General features: G+C 41.3%; 1 protein-coding gene across 1 annotated transcript in view; it reads left to right on the top strand.

The window, feature by feature from the left end:
• Nucleotides 1-18,889, top strand: part of LOC105928002 (partitioning defective 3 homolog) — a gene marked incomplete in the record, with an annotated part of 353,527 nt that overhangs the window by 200,376 nt on the left and 134,262 nt on the right. Inside the window, 2 exon segments of the mRNA XM_036125173.1 lie at nt 6,357-6,587; nt 12,808-13,018. Coding sequence (XP_035981066.1) covers nt 6,357-6,587; nt 12,808-13,018 — 442 coding nt within the window.

The raw sequence follows: 18,889 nt of genomic DNA, 5'->3' as shown, positions 1-18,889 counted from the left end.
TTGACAGGAGAGAGTTTGGAATTTATTGTTTAAATATAAAAAAGCTACATAGTGCTTTTCGAAAAAATCAATACCACTTGAACTTTTCACATTTTGTCGCATTGCAACCCTAAACTTCAATGTGTTCACATAGATGGATGGATGGATGGATTAAAAAAGCTCAATCAGCAAGATGTCTTCTGCAGCTCATGGTTTTTACTGACACACACTAGGAAATAATGGTGCAGAAACAAGACAATTAAATGGTTTTTAAAATTTGTGTAAATAAAACTCTGAAAGTGAAGCAAATGTAAACAATCCCCCTTTACTCATATATCACTGAATAAAATGTAGGGCAACCAGCTGTCCTCAGGAGTCACCTAAATGTAGCCCTGTATTTATTTTAACCCCTGTGGTGGTAATAATAATGATGATGATGATGATGATAATAATAATAATAATAATAATAATAATAATAATAATAATAATAATAATAATAATAATAATAATAATAATAATAATAATAATAATAATAATAGCAGACAGTTGGAAGACTTGTGTTTAAGGATGACAACGCTGAGGAAGTTGTAACAGAGAGGTAATAGGAGGAGACAGATGGAAGAACAGAAGAGGAGGATTGTAGAGTGGAAACCTCCAAATGGATGGTAACAGTTTCTGCATTAAAAAGGTCCCTGAATCTGTTGCAGTATCACTGGAATATATGTGAGATGGAAGAGTATCAGGAAGTCGTAATATGGTGTTAATTGTAGAAAACAAAGTTCTAGTGTTCCCTTCCTTCAAGCTAATTAGATTGCCATATTAGACTGGTTTGGTTTAACAGACCAAATCCTTATAGTGCTTTATATGGTCTGTGATCATATTTTTGTGACTAGCGATCCCCATGTTATGATGCTAGCTTTGAAAAGGTGCAGTTTGAGAATATACCAGGGAGCTGAGAGGGAGGAGTGAACGGTGTGTTTCTTAACAGGGGCAAGTTCATTCAGAATACTTTGAAGACTGCCCTTGTAGTGAGAAACCAGGCTGTTTGGACTAAATTAATTGTTGTATTTGAAGGAGAATTTCTGTACTCTCAAACAAGTTTATTTGAGAGTGCAGAAGGATCAGTGCTCTTGATATTATGTAAAGAGAACAAAATTACTGAGTTCTGGAAATTATGATCAGACATGTGCAAATTAGAAGCAGCGAACTTAGAGGGAGTCATACCAGAACATCAAGCTAGATCAATAATGCGTTCTTGGGCATGTGTGGGAAGGTCAATGCAAGTCCAAAACTATCAAGGCGTGGAATAAATTCCTCAGTTAAAGTATGTATGGTGTTGTCAATAGCATTACAATCACCAAGTGAAATCACACTGAGAGTTTTATAGCAGACAAATGTCCGAGAGGTAGAAACCTAATTTAAAAAGTTTATTGTAGACCGGGTCTTACTTCGGCCTCGAAAAAACAGACTGGAAGAGATTGGCTGTGGAACTGGAAGGCCTAGCCCTTACAACGGTGTAACACCTGCTGCCTAGCAACCAAGACAGCATCAAGCACGGCTGTGAAGCTGAACTAACTGAGCCCAACAGGCTAATCTCGCTGTTTCCTCTAAATAACTACATGGGTTTTATTTTTCCCTTTACACATCGTAATGCTTTGGTTAAAATGTCTTTGTTTTGTTATTTCATTTTACTCTCATTCATCCAATCGCTATTTGTAGTTTAACAAAATCTATATGTTCATAGACCATACCACCAAATAAAATGTATCACAAGTACCATTTGTTTATTAGTAATACCTTTAACAACCCTAATCCTAACCCTCCTGGTACTTTGGGTCCCAGGAGGCGGGCGCGCTGTCTCGGCATAGTGAGTGTAGGCTGCGTGGATGATCACCTGCAAGACACCGAGGCAAGCCGGCTGTGTGGAAGCGGGGATGTCCGAACGCGACTGAGCACTTTTAAAGTAAAGCCATATGTCAACACACCGAGCAGATATTTCAGGTTTCCACACCTACCGTCTTGACCCAAAACGTTTTAAAAGTTAATTTTCAATCACAGAAAGCATAATACATCCAACTTTATTCAGCCTTTTCACTCCTCTCCACTGTTACTGTTTTCAGTAAAACAATCTTTCTTAAACCACAATGAATCATGGGATAGAATTAGCCACAGAGGGTACGCCGGACCCGTCCTTCAAATCTGGGGAAAAGAAGCAGGATTTGTGGGCCGCATTTCAAGACCATTCAAATCTGAACAGCCTTTGGCGCACCGCTGTGTAACCGGCCCTCACATTTGGCCTACGGACGCAGCCGCTGGATTTGGACAGACCCATGGACAGAGTGCTAGCAACAGGTGGTTAGCTTTTTTAGCTTGAAGTTGTAGTCTGGCCTGTGAGTCAGCTAATACGTAGATAATGCATTCCATGCATTCACTTTATTCAAAAGATACTTACATCAACCACACAAAGCGAGGTGTCTCCTCGTAAAGGTGCATGGCACGAGTTTGTTCATTTCAGGATTGCTACAACAGAAAAAGGGAAAAGGCAAGCCCTTGTGGTGCTGCCGAATCTAGCCTGAGAACCAAATGCTCCAGTGACTGTTACAAGCGGACAGGTCAGGGTTAAAGTTGAGCTGAACTTTTAAGCAGACTCGGGTTTTAAAAACAATATTCCAAGAATATTTCACAGAGCCCTGTTCACATCCTCATCCCAAAATGGAAAGAGCATGGTACAGTTGCAGATGTACTGAGCAGCCAAGAGGCGTACAGTTAACTGTAAAGAAACAGCAGAGCTCCTCTGCTCACATGGGAGAATGTGTTGACAGGACACCTATTAGCCGGGGCCCAGAACAAATCTGGCTTTTATGGAAGGGCGGCATGAAGAAAAGCACTGTTGAAAGAAAGCCAACTAACTCTATGTAGAGCAAACAGCAAACAAATGGAAGGAGGTGCTCTGATCCAAGAACAAATAATTAATTTTATGGACCACAAAACATGACATGTAGCCGGAAACACTGCACAAGTTTTTGGGATGCCTCACTTTAACAGGGACTAGGAAGGGTGTTGGAGGTAGTAGGAAGATGGATGCAGCTACATACAGGGCAATCTTGATAGATTAGAGATTACCTCAGGCTATTCCTCTCAAACAGTTCCAGTGCCTAAACAGAGATTCTCACTTAATTCTCCCTTATGAGTTTTTGTGGAGGATTGCAGAGCCTTGATCCACTGCAATCCTACACAAATACAGTTATTTGTGTAGGATTGCAGAGCCCTGCATTACCAGTGCCCTAATATTACTTGCTTGATTTATTAACGCTGTTTTAACAACAAGAGGTGGTTGTAAAAGCTTCACAGTCCCAATCAGGTGATCTTTTAATGGCCACAAGCAGCACCTCGAGTACATTGTTTACAGTAGGATTTATTGACACCATATGGCCATGTCAAGAGTATTTGGCAAAGAAGGAGCAAAAACTCTTTAGTCTTCAGAGTCTAAATGTACAAACTGGGATTTGTACAGCAGCTTTCCTGAGTAACAAATAGTAGCATTTGCTTTCTTTACCAAAAGATCCACGTGATCTCCAGCAGTGGTTGGCATGTCTTATTTAGACCACTTTAAATGTGACACCGATCCTGGTCATTTTGATCGAAAGTTGCATTTTCCTTTGGGGTTCCAAAAATTGTTTGCATGTGTGATAGAGCTCAAACCATAGTTGTATAATGTCGAAAACCCAAGGGAAATGTCCTAAAATACATTGTATTGCACAACCTATCACCGCTGAAGAGGCAACAGCTGAGTTGCACTACTTGTTGGGGTGTTATATAATCTAGAGAACTAGAAGGACACTTCCTTTATGCATAAACCTTCTTGAACAGTAACTGGCTGTATGCTGAATCCAAGAGGAAAATAAGGGACAGAAGACTGACAACAGGGCTGCTTGTTTACCCACAGCTGTATAAGGCTACAACTGTTGGTATCTGACTGATGCCCCCTGACAAAATGAAATACCAATACCCAAGAGTAGCTCTGCTTACATGGCTGCTTACCTAAACAAACTCCTTAAAAGTACTGAAGAAAATATTAATTATAGCGGTCTGGAAAATGGCTGTGGTATACGTAAAAAGGTTGAACATTTTCTGTTTGTTTCTTTTGTTGTGTTAAAAATGTACAGTCTTGTTAATCGTTTAAGTTATTGTCCAAAATTTAGTTGCTACGTAAATAACAACGCTTCCCACAAAAGCCTGGGTGCCCCATTGCTGTTCTCAGATGTTGCTACTGCTCATCTGCTGAATGGGTATTAAAAGATTTTCAGAACGAACTGAGCAAAAATCAAGCCTGTTTGCTGGTGCGATGACCCGGATAACTGAGAATTTGCACAGGCACTGCTCATATAAATGATTTGATTATTATATGAGATTGTAAACCTGTTGTAGTTTAAAGGTAGTGTTGCCGATTTTTCCCAAAGTTTCCCCAAGTCCCTTTTTCAATAACCATCTTACCTGCTCTTCCGCTCCTTAGAGAGATTGTGTGAAAAAAGTCTCCCAAATCCACTCTCGTCTTATTTCTTTCTACGGAGGCCTTCCTCTTCTTCTCATAAACTTTTATGTGGTTTGCTTCTTTGTTCTTGCGATTCTCAGCCATGTTCAAAGTATAAAGTGAGAGCAGCGAACTATAATGAACGGCTAACACATAAGCTAACCGCTAAGCTAACCGGACACATAATCACTAGAAGTGTGCCTTCGCAGCAAGCAAGTGGAAACTAACAAGAAACGTGGATGCACACTGGTGTTATGTGAGCACCTCAGAATGACTGAGATGTGGAACAACCAATCGATAAGGCTATTACCCCCAGAACTTAAGGGACAGAGGAGAGTGAGGGTAGGACCAAATATCTGACCAATCCCTGCTTTTTGGTGCAAACTGCAGGGATTGGTGAGTATCAAATTTTTTTAACCTCCTTTTTCTGAATACATGATGTTTTGACTACTTTCTGGATGGAAGGACCATTTCACCCAGTACAGAAAGTGTTTCTGAACTGCACATCCAACCATAGCTTTAATGCTTAAGGCTTAATCTACCCAAACCCCAGAACCTTTTTATTATGTTTTTCTTCACTTGTTTAATCTCCTTGTAGCTGATAACAACGCACTGTCTGATACGTTCAAAGGTAAAAACTTCATGAAAGGAGTTCTGTGTAACAGCATGAGATGTTTATGCTGTGTTTTATGCATGCCTCTGAGAAACTAAGGAAAAAAACAGCAGATGGCAAAATAAGTCTATTTTAGCATTTTTATTTTATTTTACTACAGTATATAGAATCATAGAAAAAGGACTGTAATGCTGTGGTACAGTAAATACTTTGCTATTGGCTCATTTGTATCAGCAACAAAGACAAAGGTAGAATTGTACTTTGTATCAGTAAATGGCTCTGGAGAAGATCTATCCCTTTGTTTTTAACACTTCACTGGCCACAAAATGGAATCAAAGGCCAAAAGGAACACAATCTCAGAAATAAATAATTGTCATAGTCCAAAAATGCAGCCTCAAAAGGGACACACTGTCCTCTGTCCCATTTATGCCAGTCCCAAGTCCGGATAAATGAGCAGGGAGGCGTCAGGAAGGGCATCCAGCATATAACGTTTGCCACATCTACCATCCAAGTCAAGGACATGTTTAAATTAAACAGTTAAATGAATAACTAAATGTGTGTGTAATACACCATTAAGGTAGGATGAAAAACTGTAATGCTAGATTAAACATTTGAACCGGTAATGTAATAAAATCATCTCATTTTCAGTAGTGTTACAATCTTTCATGATATGATATATTTATTTCTAATTTAAATAAATTCTCAAATAGGTATAGACAAATTCAATGAACTACAATATTATTGAAAAGTATTTTTTTTTCCAGTAACTTAGTTCACTAACTGAAACACCTTACATAGATTAATTACAAACCAACCGAGGTTTTCAAACCTTTTTTCTGTTAGTTATGATTATTGTTAATGAGGTATTGAGCTAATGAAAAATCTAATTTAACATGAGAACATTACTTTATTGAAATATTAATATAAAATATGAGCTTTATGAAAAGCATGTTAAATACCTGCTTAAGGTTTACTTTTATTCTGAGAAATAAGCCTCATTGCAGCGGCTGTTTTTTCAATAATATCATTTTCTGCTGATTTTAATTGATACACTTAAACACTGTGTCTGTTTCCTGACTTAGCTTCGTTGGGACAACTTTCAAATTTAACTCAAATAACATGATGTACATACTGAAAAGCAAGGGCTCCAAAATTTACAGACATAATTCACGTTTGTATAATATTAAAAAACAAATCCGATAGCCTTTGTAACATTGTTAACTTTTTGTACAGGTTCTGAAGAGCAACAGGTCGAATCTTCCTTGGATCGAAAAAAGTCCAGCTCCCTGGAGAGTCTTCAGAAAGCTGTCACCAAAGTTCCTGTGAATAATGAGCTCAACGTCCAACGGAGGCATTCAGGGATCATCAGGGGGCGAGGCTGCAATGAGAGCTTCCGAGCAGCAATAGACAAATCATATATAAAATCTGGTGTCCTACCAAAGGAAGAGAACAGCGTTGAGACATGTAAGTATCTATATATGTATGCTTTACAAAACTGTTTTGTGTTCTGTCAGTAATTATAGTCAATGCTTGCTTAGCATCAGTATACTATCATTAGAAGTAAAACTAAAATATATGAATATTAAAAATGTTAATAAGTAAGCAATAACCCCTTTTCCATTGCAAGCCACAGGGTTTACCAAAGGGTTAACCAAAGTCAGAGGCTTTAAATTTTGATGCATTTCCATTTGCCAGGGGCCAATTATCTCAATCAGTCCAACGATGTATGGGGAAGGTGTCAAGAAAATTGCAGTGCACCTCCGGTCCATCAGGTGGCAGCACTAAGACACAATAGGCCAAGCAGACAACAGCAGACTGAGAAGCTGCTGTATCTGTATCCTGCCACTTGTCCGCAGAGCAAGACGGAGAACACACAACTGGTTTTACAGATGACGTTACACCTCATTAGCCCCTTTTACACCTGCCCTACCCAAATCCGCCCACTCTGCTCTGCCGGGCTCCACTCTGTTCTGCTCAGTTTGGTATAAATAAATAAAAAGAAAGCCAAGCTTCTCTCTGCCTGCACAGGTATGGGACCACAGTGGTATGGGGCGGGATGTTAAAGAAGTAGAAATGGGAGACGAGACTGTCTGATCTGCTCCAAAGTTTGCTTCACGGAGTTAAATTAATAAAAAAAAAGACTCAAAACTGCCTCGGGAATCTGAAATTCCCTGTTAGGCTTTTCAAAGCCTGGGGCTTTTCACATGTAATGAAAAAGGACCTGTTGTTACACAGGGCAGCCCAAAAGCTGCTCAACTTTGTAATGTGATGATATTTTTCCTGAATTATTATTTTATTCTGTTCAACATTTTCTTCCTCCTATAGCCTCAGTATGGATAGTAGTAAACATCTGCAGCTTTCCTCTCAGTCAGTGATTGAGACTCTGTTGTATAAATATGTAAATGATGTAAACCTTGAGGTTTTGAAAGTTTTTCAGTCTGAATAACAGAAATAACAGAATGCAGAAATAACATCAGTAAAATAATGAAATTGGTTGGTAATTCTCAATCAGTTGCAAAGCTGACCTCCTCTACTTTAACCAAAACACCCGCCTGAGCTTGTGCTTTTTGGCACTTAATTGCTTAAAACAGCACTAGTCGTCCGTATTTGTCACTCATTTGTTTACTCATACTATGCCCATAGTGAAACATGGTGGTGGTTGCATCATGAACGAGGATGCTTTTCTACGGGACGTACAGGGAAGCAAGAAGGGTATAGCTGCTAAGGCACCTACCAGAAAACACCCCCCCTGCTAAATACGCCTTTCCCTGTCCCCTAACCCTAAAGTCAGTGGGCATGTTGCACATATGTAGGGTGTTTTGAAGTCTCCGCCACTGAAATCATTTGTTATTGAGGAAAGCTGCTCAGAATTATGGGAAGGTATCCTTCCCCGTCTTTTAAACACAGTTAGTTGCAAAAGATTTTCGAGGATCACAGTAAAGGAAGCTGAATCCAAATGCCTCCACGACTTTCCTTCCACTTCACAAATATTATTCAACATCATGTCGGACTATCACATAAAATCTCAATAAAATAGAGTAAGGTTCACGGTTGTGGCGTGACGAAATGTCGTAAGGTTCAAGGGGTATAAATACTCCTGCAGGGCTTTGTGGCTGTTATGCGATGACACCACACATACACAGGAAACAGAGCGACAGCCGCGTTACAGTTTCCGACAGGTAATAACACAGCAACGCCACAAGAGTAATCACTCGATATAAATTTCCCTTCACCATTAAAGGATTCCATTAAAAGAGCTGGGGGGACATTTGAAAAAGAAGGAATTATTTGCCTGAAATGCTTTGTTCTCATAAGCTTTGTCGGCGAGCCACTAAATACAGTCTTATCTCTGCAGAGAAAAATGGGGAAAGCAAGCGATTTTCCCCCGCTGCAGTATATTGCATTCTCCCCATGATATTCAAATAACTCTGTTTTTCAATTTAGATAAAAGCAGCCAGCCTGTGCTCGTCACTGAGGTTAATAGTCAGAGTTGACAGATAAGCCGCTGCCTTCCACTGCACCCAGACTTTTATTTACATAAAATAAGAACGGGGGGCATCGAGTAAAGAAAATGTGTCCCCGCAAGATATTGTGCCGGACAAACTGCACGTCCTCTTGTGCTGCTCTGTGTTGCGCTGTCTGAAGATAGAAAAAGTAAAATCGACGCTCTCCTCTTTCATGGATCGGAGAAAGACTGGCAATTTTCCCTGTCTTTCATAACCTTCACTGACAGGCCATCTTAAAGGTCTATGATTATTAAGGAAGAAAAGTTTAATGGCTGATTTCAGGAAAGTGACAAAATGTTTCCCGTGGTTGTCTGCCGCTGCAAATTATCTTTGAGTTTCCTGACACTTTCATCAAGGCCTCTCCTATCATTTGAGACTGCCAGGCGTCTTTATTTATTTATTTATTTCTTTGAGTCCCGTCAAATCAGTCCGTACGGCCTCACCTTCTGATGTCTGACGGTTATGGCTTTTGTCTGCTTTTTTTCCAATTTTTTTCTCTCACTTTATTTCAAAGTGTCACAAAAATAGTGGATGACCAAGATATATTAAATCCCAAAATGATGTTTTCCAGCTTTTTTTCACAGTCTCTATCTGCTCTTTCAAATCCGACTGGCGTGGTGTTGGTTGGGGGGGGGGTTAACCTTACTCTGAACGCCTACTTAGTCGGGCTCAGCAGATCCCAGTCAGTTAAAACGTTAAATCTGTACATGAAAGATTTTTTGTTTTTTGTGATGCCTGGCGCTCATACCACCCATCAGATCAGGCGTGTACCTCTCCACCGCTCTTATGCCCCTATATACTTCTTTCTGATCAGTAACTCTTTTATGAAGGAGGTATGTGAGCCACAAATTCATCCTATTTCCCAGAGGCCCCAGAGGCTGCAGCAGCACTAGGCAGGAGGCATCACACCATGCAGACTAAGGAGTTAACCAGACAGACAAGTCAGCGACAAAGTTGCTGAGAAGTCAGACACATGGTTTGTACATCACCTGGCAAGATGGACGCGTGAGCATCTTCTGTCGTGTAAATCTTTAAATGATCCATTAGTTTCTTGATTAAGTTATTAGAGTCTTGTTCTATTAGTTTGTAAAACTAATAGAACTAAGAGTGACGTCATAGAAGACATCACAAAAGTGGATGGGTGCAGCCTGGACCCCCAGCATATTCATGCCAGCGCCTAACATGAAACACCATACATTAGCTGGTTTATGATGTTGGATGATGGCACATGCCTGACACGTCTAGGAAACAATCCTGTCTATATGATGTCTACTGTGCTGCAAAACGACACAAAGAAATTATAATAAAAGGATATTTTCCCAGTTCAGCGTGACTGTGTGGTGAGACTGGATCAACTTAACGTCAACAGAAAGATGCAGCTACAGATGTGTGCAGACAGGCTTATGGATGCACATTTGTCTGCGAACCCTCTGGGAGGTTCTGGATTAAAATATTTAGAGTGTTATCTGCAGCTCAGCATCATTAAGCAGTGCTGGAACATTAGCACCACTGCTAATCTCATTCATTTAAATAGCCAGATAGAGCTCACAGCTGCTACTCGCCGCCATTGTTCTTAAGTGGATGATAAGCAGGCAGCAGGCAGAGTGATTAAGCAGATCCCTATTCAGAAAGCGCACCCAAATCTGTAGCAGGTCTACAGGTGCGTCTCGGTAAATGGGTCAACTCAAAGGTGTATGTACCGTATAGCGTCTGCAGTCAGATACTCACATGCTAAAAGATGACAAAAGTCTTCACTGGATATGATAAAACACAGCGGACACACCAGCAGACTCTGACAGCATGGGCATCAAACAACTTAGATTCTGTGTCTCTTCCCTCACAGACTCTGAGTCTTTGCCTTCCAGATTAAATTAAATCCAGGCCTCATGAATCTGACCCAAACTCTTGAGTAAGTTTTTTTCTTCCCAATCCTTCCAGGGCTCTGGTTATCCCTGTTGCCTGAGCACCTTTTCTACCACATTTTTTCCTTCCACTCAACTTTCCAAAATGCTTCGCCACCAGACTTGAGGCTTGTGTTTTTTTGTAGAGGGTATCAACGGCTGTGTGCCTAACTAATATCAGATTATCAGTGTTCGCTATAACATAACATCCCTGTATTAAAAATGCTTTTTTTATTGGTCCTATGTATTATTCTAATGAAATTTTAGATGTTCACTAGCTACGAGCAATAATCATTGAACCTGCCTTGAAAGAACAAAAAAAACAACAAAAAAAACAATACATGAAGTAGATCGTTCTGTTATTTCACTTTTTGAATCAAATGACTGAAATTAACGAGCTTTTCCTGTGATATTCTAATTTTGTGAGTCGCACCTGTACAAACAGAACAGAGAGGCCACGTGCAGAAGCGAACCGCATAATCGAGCAGATTTACCACGCTAATCTGCATCCTGCTCCCGCCGTTCGGTGCTTTGTGTTAATACTCCATCCGAGTCGCTCCCTTTGAGGTGGCAGCCGAAACAAAACAAAAAGAGCTGATAGCTCCTCAGATCTCTTTTGCAAGAGAAAGCAAAACCCCATCGTCCCCAAAATCTGATTCCAGCTATTCTCCCCGTCCTCACGGCGCTAAATCTCTGGCCTTCCTCTTCTCTCGTCACAATGATAATCACAGAAGTTGAACAACGCCATGCATGACTGTAATGTAATCTTAGGGACATCTACTTCGTACCTCACAGCAAAAAGACAGGAGGCGTGCCAATCTCCCCACACATCGTATTTGCAATTACTATCCCCAGAAGCCGTCTTCCAGATTATTTAAATGTGTAATTAGTGACGGATTAATTACATTTTCTACATTGATTCTGATTAGATGTGATGAAAACTTTGCGTTTAATCAGCCTCGCAGCACCTAAGGAGTTTGGTCTGAGTTTGATGTCGGGTTTCAAATTGGTTCAGACGTAATTAAAAATCAGATTCGCCTGACTATTATCACTGCTTACGCCTGCGTGCCGTCGCATCTCGTTTCGTGTATGAGGAAGACGTTTTTTTTTTTCGATTTTTTTCTGTGATCCGGGTGAAATGTACACAATTGAAATAACTTCAGGCTCTCAGCTCCGTGAAAGCCTGCTCCAGCCAACACTGCTCTCAGTGGGTGTGCAATGTAAATATATTCTGCTCTAATGAGGCGAAGAAATTCAGTGTGTTTTGTTCAGCGCTGCTATACCTTTTGGGACATTTTTTTTTTTTTTAAGGTTCCTCTGATGTTGCTAAAAGGAAGAAGTGATGCAGTGCAGCGGATGAAAGAAAAGCGGTGCTGTCTGCTGATTTCCGATGCGGCTTTGTCGATCTACAGGGAGTCGGCTGAAAGTTCAAGTTCATTTACTTGCGCTTTATTTTCTTAGTTGTCTTGGCGTGTCTAAAAGTTGGTCTATAATTTTTCCTCCCGATATGCACAGAGCTGTGAAACGTTTATTTATTTTCTCCTCAAAGAGTCGTTTTTGTCTTAGTTAAGTGTTTTCAACAAACAAATTATAAGGCGAAGATAACGAGTCAACGTGTTGGTAATCCCTGCCGAGGACATTCTGGCCACTCCTCTTTGCAGAATTGTTTTAAGTCAGGCAAATTTGAGGGTTTTTCAGCACGGGCAACCCATTCAATGTCATAAAATAGGTTTTCCATTGGATTTATTTCCAGACTTTGACTAGGCCACTCCAAAACCTTTTATTTATTTATTTTTTTTAGGTATTTAGAGGTGGACTTGGTGTCAAGGTTGGAATAATGTTCTTGCTGCATAGCCCTATTACTCCTCACTTGTAGATGACGTTCTCCTCTGAGATTCTCAGGTTGAGAGAAGAACTCAGTTCAGGCATTCATCGCAAGTCTCACACTTCCTGAAGTGGCATCGCAGCTCCAGAGCAGCGCGCTGCCAACATTATGTCTGGTTGGCAGCAAGTGTGGCTCGGTTTGGCTGGTGAAACTGAACTTAGCTGTCCAGAGAATATGGTTAATCAATTTTACCTTCTAATTTATTCGAAAAAACTTTTGTATAGTTGAATCGGAAACCTTTTGTTATAATTTCAGAACTGCAATTTGCTCAGTCTAATTTCATGAGATATGTTGGATGATCTGAAGAAGAAGAAACCTACGGGTGCTCACACGCTGAGCCGTCCGCAGCGCTGTTACGGTAACACTGCGTCTGTCTTGTCTTGTCCTTCCAGTGGATGAAGACACAGAGGAGAGCTCCCGGTCCCGCTGCGAGTCCATGTCCACCAGCGGCGATCTGAGCCTGGGAGGCGGCCTGGCTGACGACAAACAGAAAGACGGGGCCGCGGGCGGGCTGAGGGAAAGCCAGAAGGCGGAAAAGGAGAAAGACAAGGAGAAGAACAAACCAAAGAAGGGTGTGCTGAAAGGCCTGGGTGAGATGTTCAGGTAAGGACAACAGAGACCCCCACCCCTCCCATTCGTGTTGCCCTGGGCAGCAATCACCGCCTGCTTTATTTAATTCCACTCCACACGTTCACCGCTGGATCATACAGACTCTGAATACATTCTCTGGATGTTGCCAGCGCTAATCAGGGACCCTTTTCCTTGAACCCTGTGAGCTGGTGGAGTGAAGGGGGGTGGTGGGGGGGTGGTTATCGACCTCAAGGGCCTTTGGCACTTTAGAGCCAGATTATTTTTAATAAGGGCAACATGTTTTATTCATAATCCCATGTGCGTGGGCCTTCCATCCACGCCGCTCAGCTTTTGTTAACCAGCAGAAATTGTTCAGAGCCCCTACGAGTGCTACCAGGGAGGGGCCGGAGTGTGGCTGGGGGAATTAAAGACCTTTGGAGATGTTAAAATCGACTCCCAATCAGTTAGTGTTGTTGCCTCCGCCTGATGCTAACAGCTTCTGTGTCAGCGCGGAGTTGTAACATTTCGTGTTTCTATCCCACCACAGATAAATCCTTTTAATAAAAGAGTTCTACTAGCAAGGGTTTATTCTGACTCTACCTTAAAAAAACATTTCTGGTCTCCACTAGTGTCACTACCTGGTGTGTTTGAAGACATTTTCACACATCCGCAGTGTAAATTGTCACCAGTAGTCACAGCCTCAAACGGCAATCTATTTTATTGCACATTTATGAAGATTATCAACTGAAAATATTACAGTTATGAACTGAAAGAAAAAGGATGCAAGGCTATCAAATTCCTTTTTTTTAAAGATTTTAATTTTTTGCAGATATTTTTTGTCTCCAGCAACTTTGCACATCTAGTGTCTAATTATTATTATTTTTTATCCTGTTAGAAATTGCTGAAGCTCGGTCGGATGGATTGGATAGTGTTGGGGAAAAGCAGTACTGCCACAGATTCTCAGTTAGGTTTAGGGCGAGAATTGGATTTTATCATCTGAAGAGGCTTTGATTGAAACGTTTACTCGTAGCTCTGGGTGCTTGCTAAGGCTGTGAGGTGAACCTCCACCTCAGTCTAAAGTGTTAATACATATTAATCATGGAGTTTTCCTCCATGATTAATATGTATTCAGCTAAGCTCATTCTGACCAGTTTCCGTCTGCATGATGCGCCCATCATGCTTTTACTCTTGAATAAAAACTAGATTTGGAATTCAATGTTATGTTGGATTTGTCCACCTGAGCTTTAGATCTTTGAAGCTCCTCTAGAGTAACTATGAGCTGCTTCTCAGACGAGTCTCTCTGGTGTCATTCAAGGTCTTTATAATGCCATTTGGTTACTGATGTTCTCAAACAAATCTCAGAGCTTTTCAAAGAACGGCTCTATTTAAACTGTTAAATTACACATATCTGTTATATTTACCAAACAGCTGACTTCTAAAGTCCGTTGGTGATAGCACTTTGTAATAACTAAGCTTATTTAGCATTGATTAATAATGAACACATAGTTAGTTCATTGCTTTACTCCTAAAGACTAATTACATACATAACCAAGATATTCATTGTTCATTCATACTTAATAAAGCATAAGTTACAAGTTATGTTTCACCTGTGGAAGGCGTGCCAGTCAGTCAAAATAAAGCCAGGAGACATGGGATGCAGGAACTATAGTTATGTATTGAATTGCAGTCTGACAGGTATATTACTGAATAAAACATTGCGTATTCCATCTGTAGAACACAGACAACACAATACAATACAAACATGGCTCAGAAACCCCCCCAGCCTACAGCAGGTCAGGTTGGTTCGTTTGTACAAAAACATTTTGTGTCCCAAAAAAAAAAAAAAGAGATCTTACACGTAATAGAACCGATCTGGCTGATTTTGGTCTGGTTATGTAGTCATTCCTTAGGTTTAGGGCATTAAAGAGCGTGTTAATTTGTAGCTTATCAAGGAGGAGTCATCCTTAATTAATGACGTTCTCCAGACTAATTAATTGTTTTTCATCATTAGTTAATGCTAAATAAGGTGTAGTTATCTTAAAGTGCTACCCTTATGGGATGTTATTAAAAATAGTTTCAATCTGTGTTTTATTTTCTCTCCATTAAAGTTTGTAGTGGGCCTTTGGCACAATGTGAAAAATGTTGTAGGACAACGCTTTTACAAGCCCCTGTACCTGCAGGTTCAGTGATCACCGTCACTCTATAAATCATCTCCTCCACTTTCGGTACGAATGAGAATAAAGAAAACGAGAATTGTGCACATTCAAAACAATTGCTTTAAATCAGACACCGAATGTGTTGCAGCAGAGAAGCATGCACGCACCGGTACTTGAACAAAACTCACATCCTGCAGGTATCATTTCAGCATTCCCGTCGCATGGGGAAAAAAAAAAAAAAAAAAAAAAAACGGTGATGGAGTCACATTAATTATTTCGGTTCTCTGCACATTTCAACGCGGCATAAATTACCAACGAAGGCGCGTCTCGCTGCTACCGTGCCGTAAGTTGTTTTCATGTGGATTGCCTTAATAGGATTAGTTAGCATATCACTGGGAAAGGCACACAACTCTGAACAATAGATGACAACCGCGTTTCGAGGTCGCGAGCGACGAGTGATCTCCGTTTTCCATATTTCACGTTTTCTTTTTTGTTTTCTTTTTGCTCCATTGTCACGGCGCGCGTTGGCAACGCGATTTGAGTCGCACGCTCCTGCAAGCACAGACACACGGACACACCCCGGTGTTACGGCAACGCAGGCAAGAAACCGTGCAGAACGTGGAAACAGAGGTAGCGGTTTGAGCCAGGGGTCGACAGTCCGACATGCAATCAGCGCTGTGGGCAAAGCTTAAACCTCTCCGAGTGGCTGTGTGCTGCTGGTGATTTTCCCTGTGCATGTGGGCCCCGTACATGCCCTTCTTGGCCTCATCATCGTTCTTCATTATCTTTGAGTGCCACAGTCACTTAAGAGCTGGCATGCTGCGGGCCTCTCTGACACCCCCCCCCCCCACCCCCCGCTCCGTGCGCCTCCTGAATACAAAGAGGGAGACCTGTGAACCAGCCCGACTTAGCCCCAAAGTTGCTTTATGGCCCCCCCCCGACAGCTTCTGCTCCACGCTGACGCCTCAATTCCGACCATAAATCGTATGAAACACCTGACGAGGCCTAATGTTTTCTTTTTGTCTCACTTTCCTGCCTGACAGTTTTTGAAACTTAACAACGGCAAAGAACTGAGGTGAAAATAAACGCATCTCACCGGATGCAACAACAAACCCTAAGTGGCGTGAAATGCCTAGCGGTCAGGAGGGAGGATAGCGAATCAACGCGCCTCTCCTGTCTGTTGTGCGTCTCGCTTTTAGCAATCCCAGCAAAAGTTTGCGTTTGATTTCAGGGAGGAAAAGTTTGAGCGGCTGACGACAAAGGCTTCAGCTGACAGGGGAGGAAGACTCCTGGAAGGCTCGCGCTTCGCGGACGGAATTTCTATCAGTAATTTCCTCGTCTGAGTGTCTCAGCGTTGCGTCGAGACGTCAAAAAGGACGTCCCGATTAGGTTAATCCGTCTCCGTGGTTTCCATCAGCACGGCACGGACAGCCTGGCGCTCGCTTTCCCTCCTGCATTCCTCCCCAGACGTCGGAGAAGTTTGCAGCGTGCTGCAGCGGGAGCTCCTTTGCATGCAGGCCTCGGGGTCGTCTGATGAACGTGTTGTGGCCGTCCACCTAATGGACAGGCTGATTGGGAGTGCATTAACATCAGCGCCAGGAGAAGGGAGCACCACCCAACGTAGGGGAGAAGGAGGAGGAATGCAAAACGGAGAGGTGGTTTAGAGAAATGCACAGCGAGTGTAAGGAGGACTAAAAATGTGCGTGATGGAAATTGAGCCGACTGACCAAAGCTGTAGCCCTAACTCTGCAGTACATAGCACTGCCACAATGTTTTCTGGGTTTTTACTTAACAGCTGTGTCTCAGTAATTTATTCTTCCAAAACATAGGTTTTAAAATAATTCATTAGGAAAATTGAAACTCACCTGTTCTATTGATTCATTACACTCAGCGAGAAGTGCAGGAAACTTTTTTGTCATTATTATTGTCATTATTGTCATCATTATTGTTTTTCTTTTTTTTATTATTATTTACCACCACAACCTTTTCCAAATCTGTCATTTTAAAAGATTGGCCCCTGCAAAGTAGTCTATCTACAGAGTTGCCTTTATTAAAGATAGAACTTAATGCTCAGGTCATGACTTCAATGGGCCATTTTATCACATGACTATGCTTTGTCCAGTGTTTTCCAGCCTCTGGCAGGTGCATTTAAATTTATCCATCTTCCCTTCAGTCATGACCAGCTATTTTTGCCTCCAATGAAAAGTTTCACTGTGGGATAGCTTGACTGATAATTTATATTTTCTCTAATAAACTTGTGGGACCTTTGTCTTACAACTGTTTGATGGAACATTTACACTAAGAACAAATTTAACAGCTAACCTTGGGGGGGATTCTTCTAAAGGTAACTGATCACTCTAGTTTTATTTAGGGGTATGAGAATAAAGGGCGCAAAATAAAAAAGCCACAAAACAATGAAAAGCTTTTATTGTTATCTTTTCACTTCATAAATGTGTTACCTTATGTTAGTTTATACCATATAATCTCAATAGTATCCATTATACTGTGTTTTTGTAACGTGACATAATGTGCGCCGTGCCACCCAGTAATTCATGGTCCATCATGTTATGAACGGGCAGATCTCTGCATGTATGCGTGCAGAAGACAAAGGGAAAAAAAACAGCCGTAGGCAGCTATGCATCAATGTTATTCTAAGAATGCCTGTTACACGCATGTTTCACGGTGTCCATGTCTGCATGCGTTAGGATATAGGGGCCACATGGGGACACATTAACCCCCCCACCACCACCACCACCACTCCGCTTTATTATTTATGTCCTTTCAAGCGGATAACAAGTGATCATTACCTTCCAGTACTATCAGGATTGTTTCCATGTTTGAAGCTCTGCCCAGGGCTGTGTTAGGATGCCAGCAGACAATGATGGCTGTAAAACTCCATTCAACAGGACTAATGAGGTGCTGTTTATCTGCTCAGTGAGTGACTGACCTCCTCCATCAAATCCTCATCTCCATCACTTCATGTGGAAATGCTTATATATATCTATATATCTATATCTATCTCTCTCTCTCTCTCTCTCTCTCTCTCTCTCTCTCTCTCTCTATATATATATATATATATATATATATATATATATATACAGTTAGATTTAGGTCAGGGTAGGCTGGAGGCCAGTCAATGGCATCAATTCCTTCATCCTCCAGGTGCTGAGTGCTGGGCTTTTTTATGCATCATGATATGATAGTTTAGGAACACAATTTCAGTCGTGGTGTCATGATCCTTGGATGTTAGCATTTGGGTTTCTGTTGCAATCGTGCTCTATGTGTCTGGCTATATCTTGTTCATTTCTGTGTTCATCGTTATATCTAGGTGCTGCCATATTAGGCGTTTCCTTTAGTTTCTTGGTAAATCCTTGTCTTCTGTTCTTTCTGATTGATTTCTCTTAGTTTAGTGTCCATCTTTTCCCCTTCTTTACAAGTCTCTGTGGATCTCAGGTCATCTCGCATGGTTCATTGCTGGATTCTTCCATTATACGGCCCTATACTCCATTCCTAGATGTCTGTCTACAATTTATGCCTTGTTCTCCTTGTGCCTCCACATCTGTAAGACGTTTCCTTTTTATTGTTATTATTAAAGAACTCTGGGCTTGGGCCCTTCCCTTACAGACATGACACATGGACAGTGGAGCACTTTGAAAGCTCTGTCCCTCTAGATCCTGATTTGAATGAAATACAGTATCTGACAAACCTTGCTGTTATTTAAGCTAAAGACTATAATTGATCAGCTGTA

Source organism: Fundulus heteroclitus, chromosome 21 (assembly GCF_011125445.2).
Source record: "Fundulus heteroclitus isolate FHET01 chromosome 21, MU-UCD_Fhet_4.1, whole genome shotgun sequence".
NCBI classification, from domain to species: Eukaryota; Metazoa; Chordata; class Actinopteri; order Cyprinodontiformes; family Fundulidae; genus Fundulus; species Fundulus heteroclitus.
Note: the sequence above shows the minus strand (reverse complement) of the source record. Positions and strands in the feature narration are given on the sequence as shown.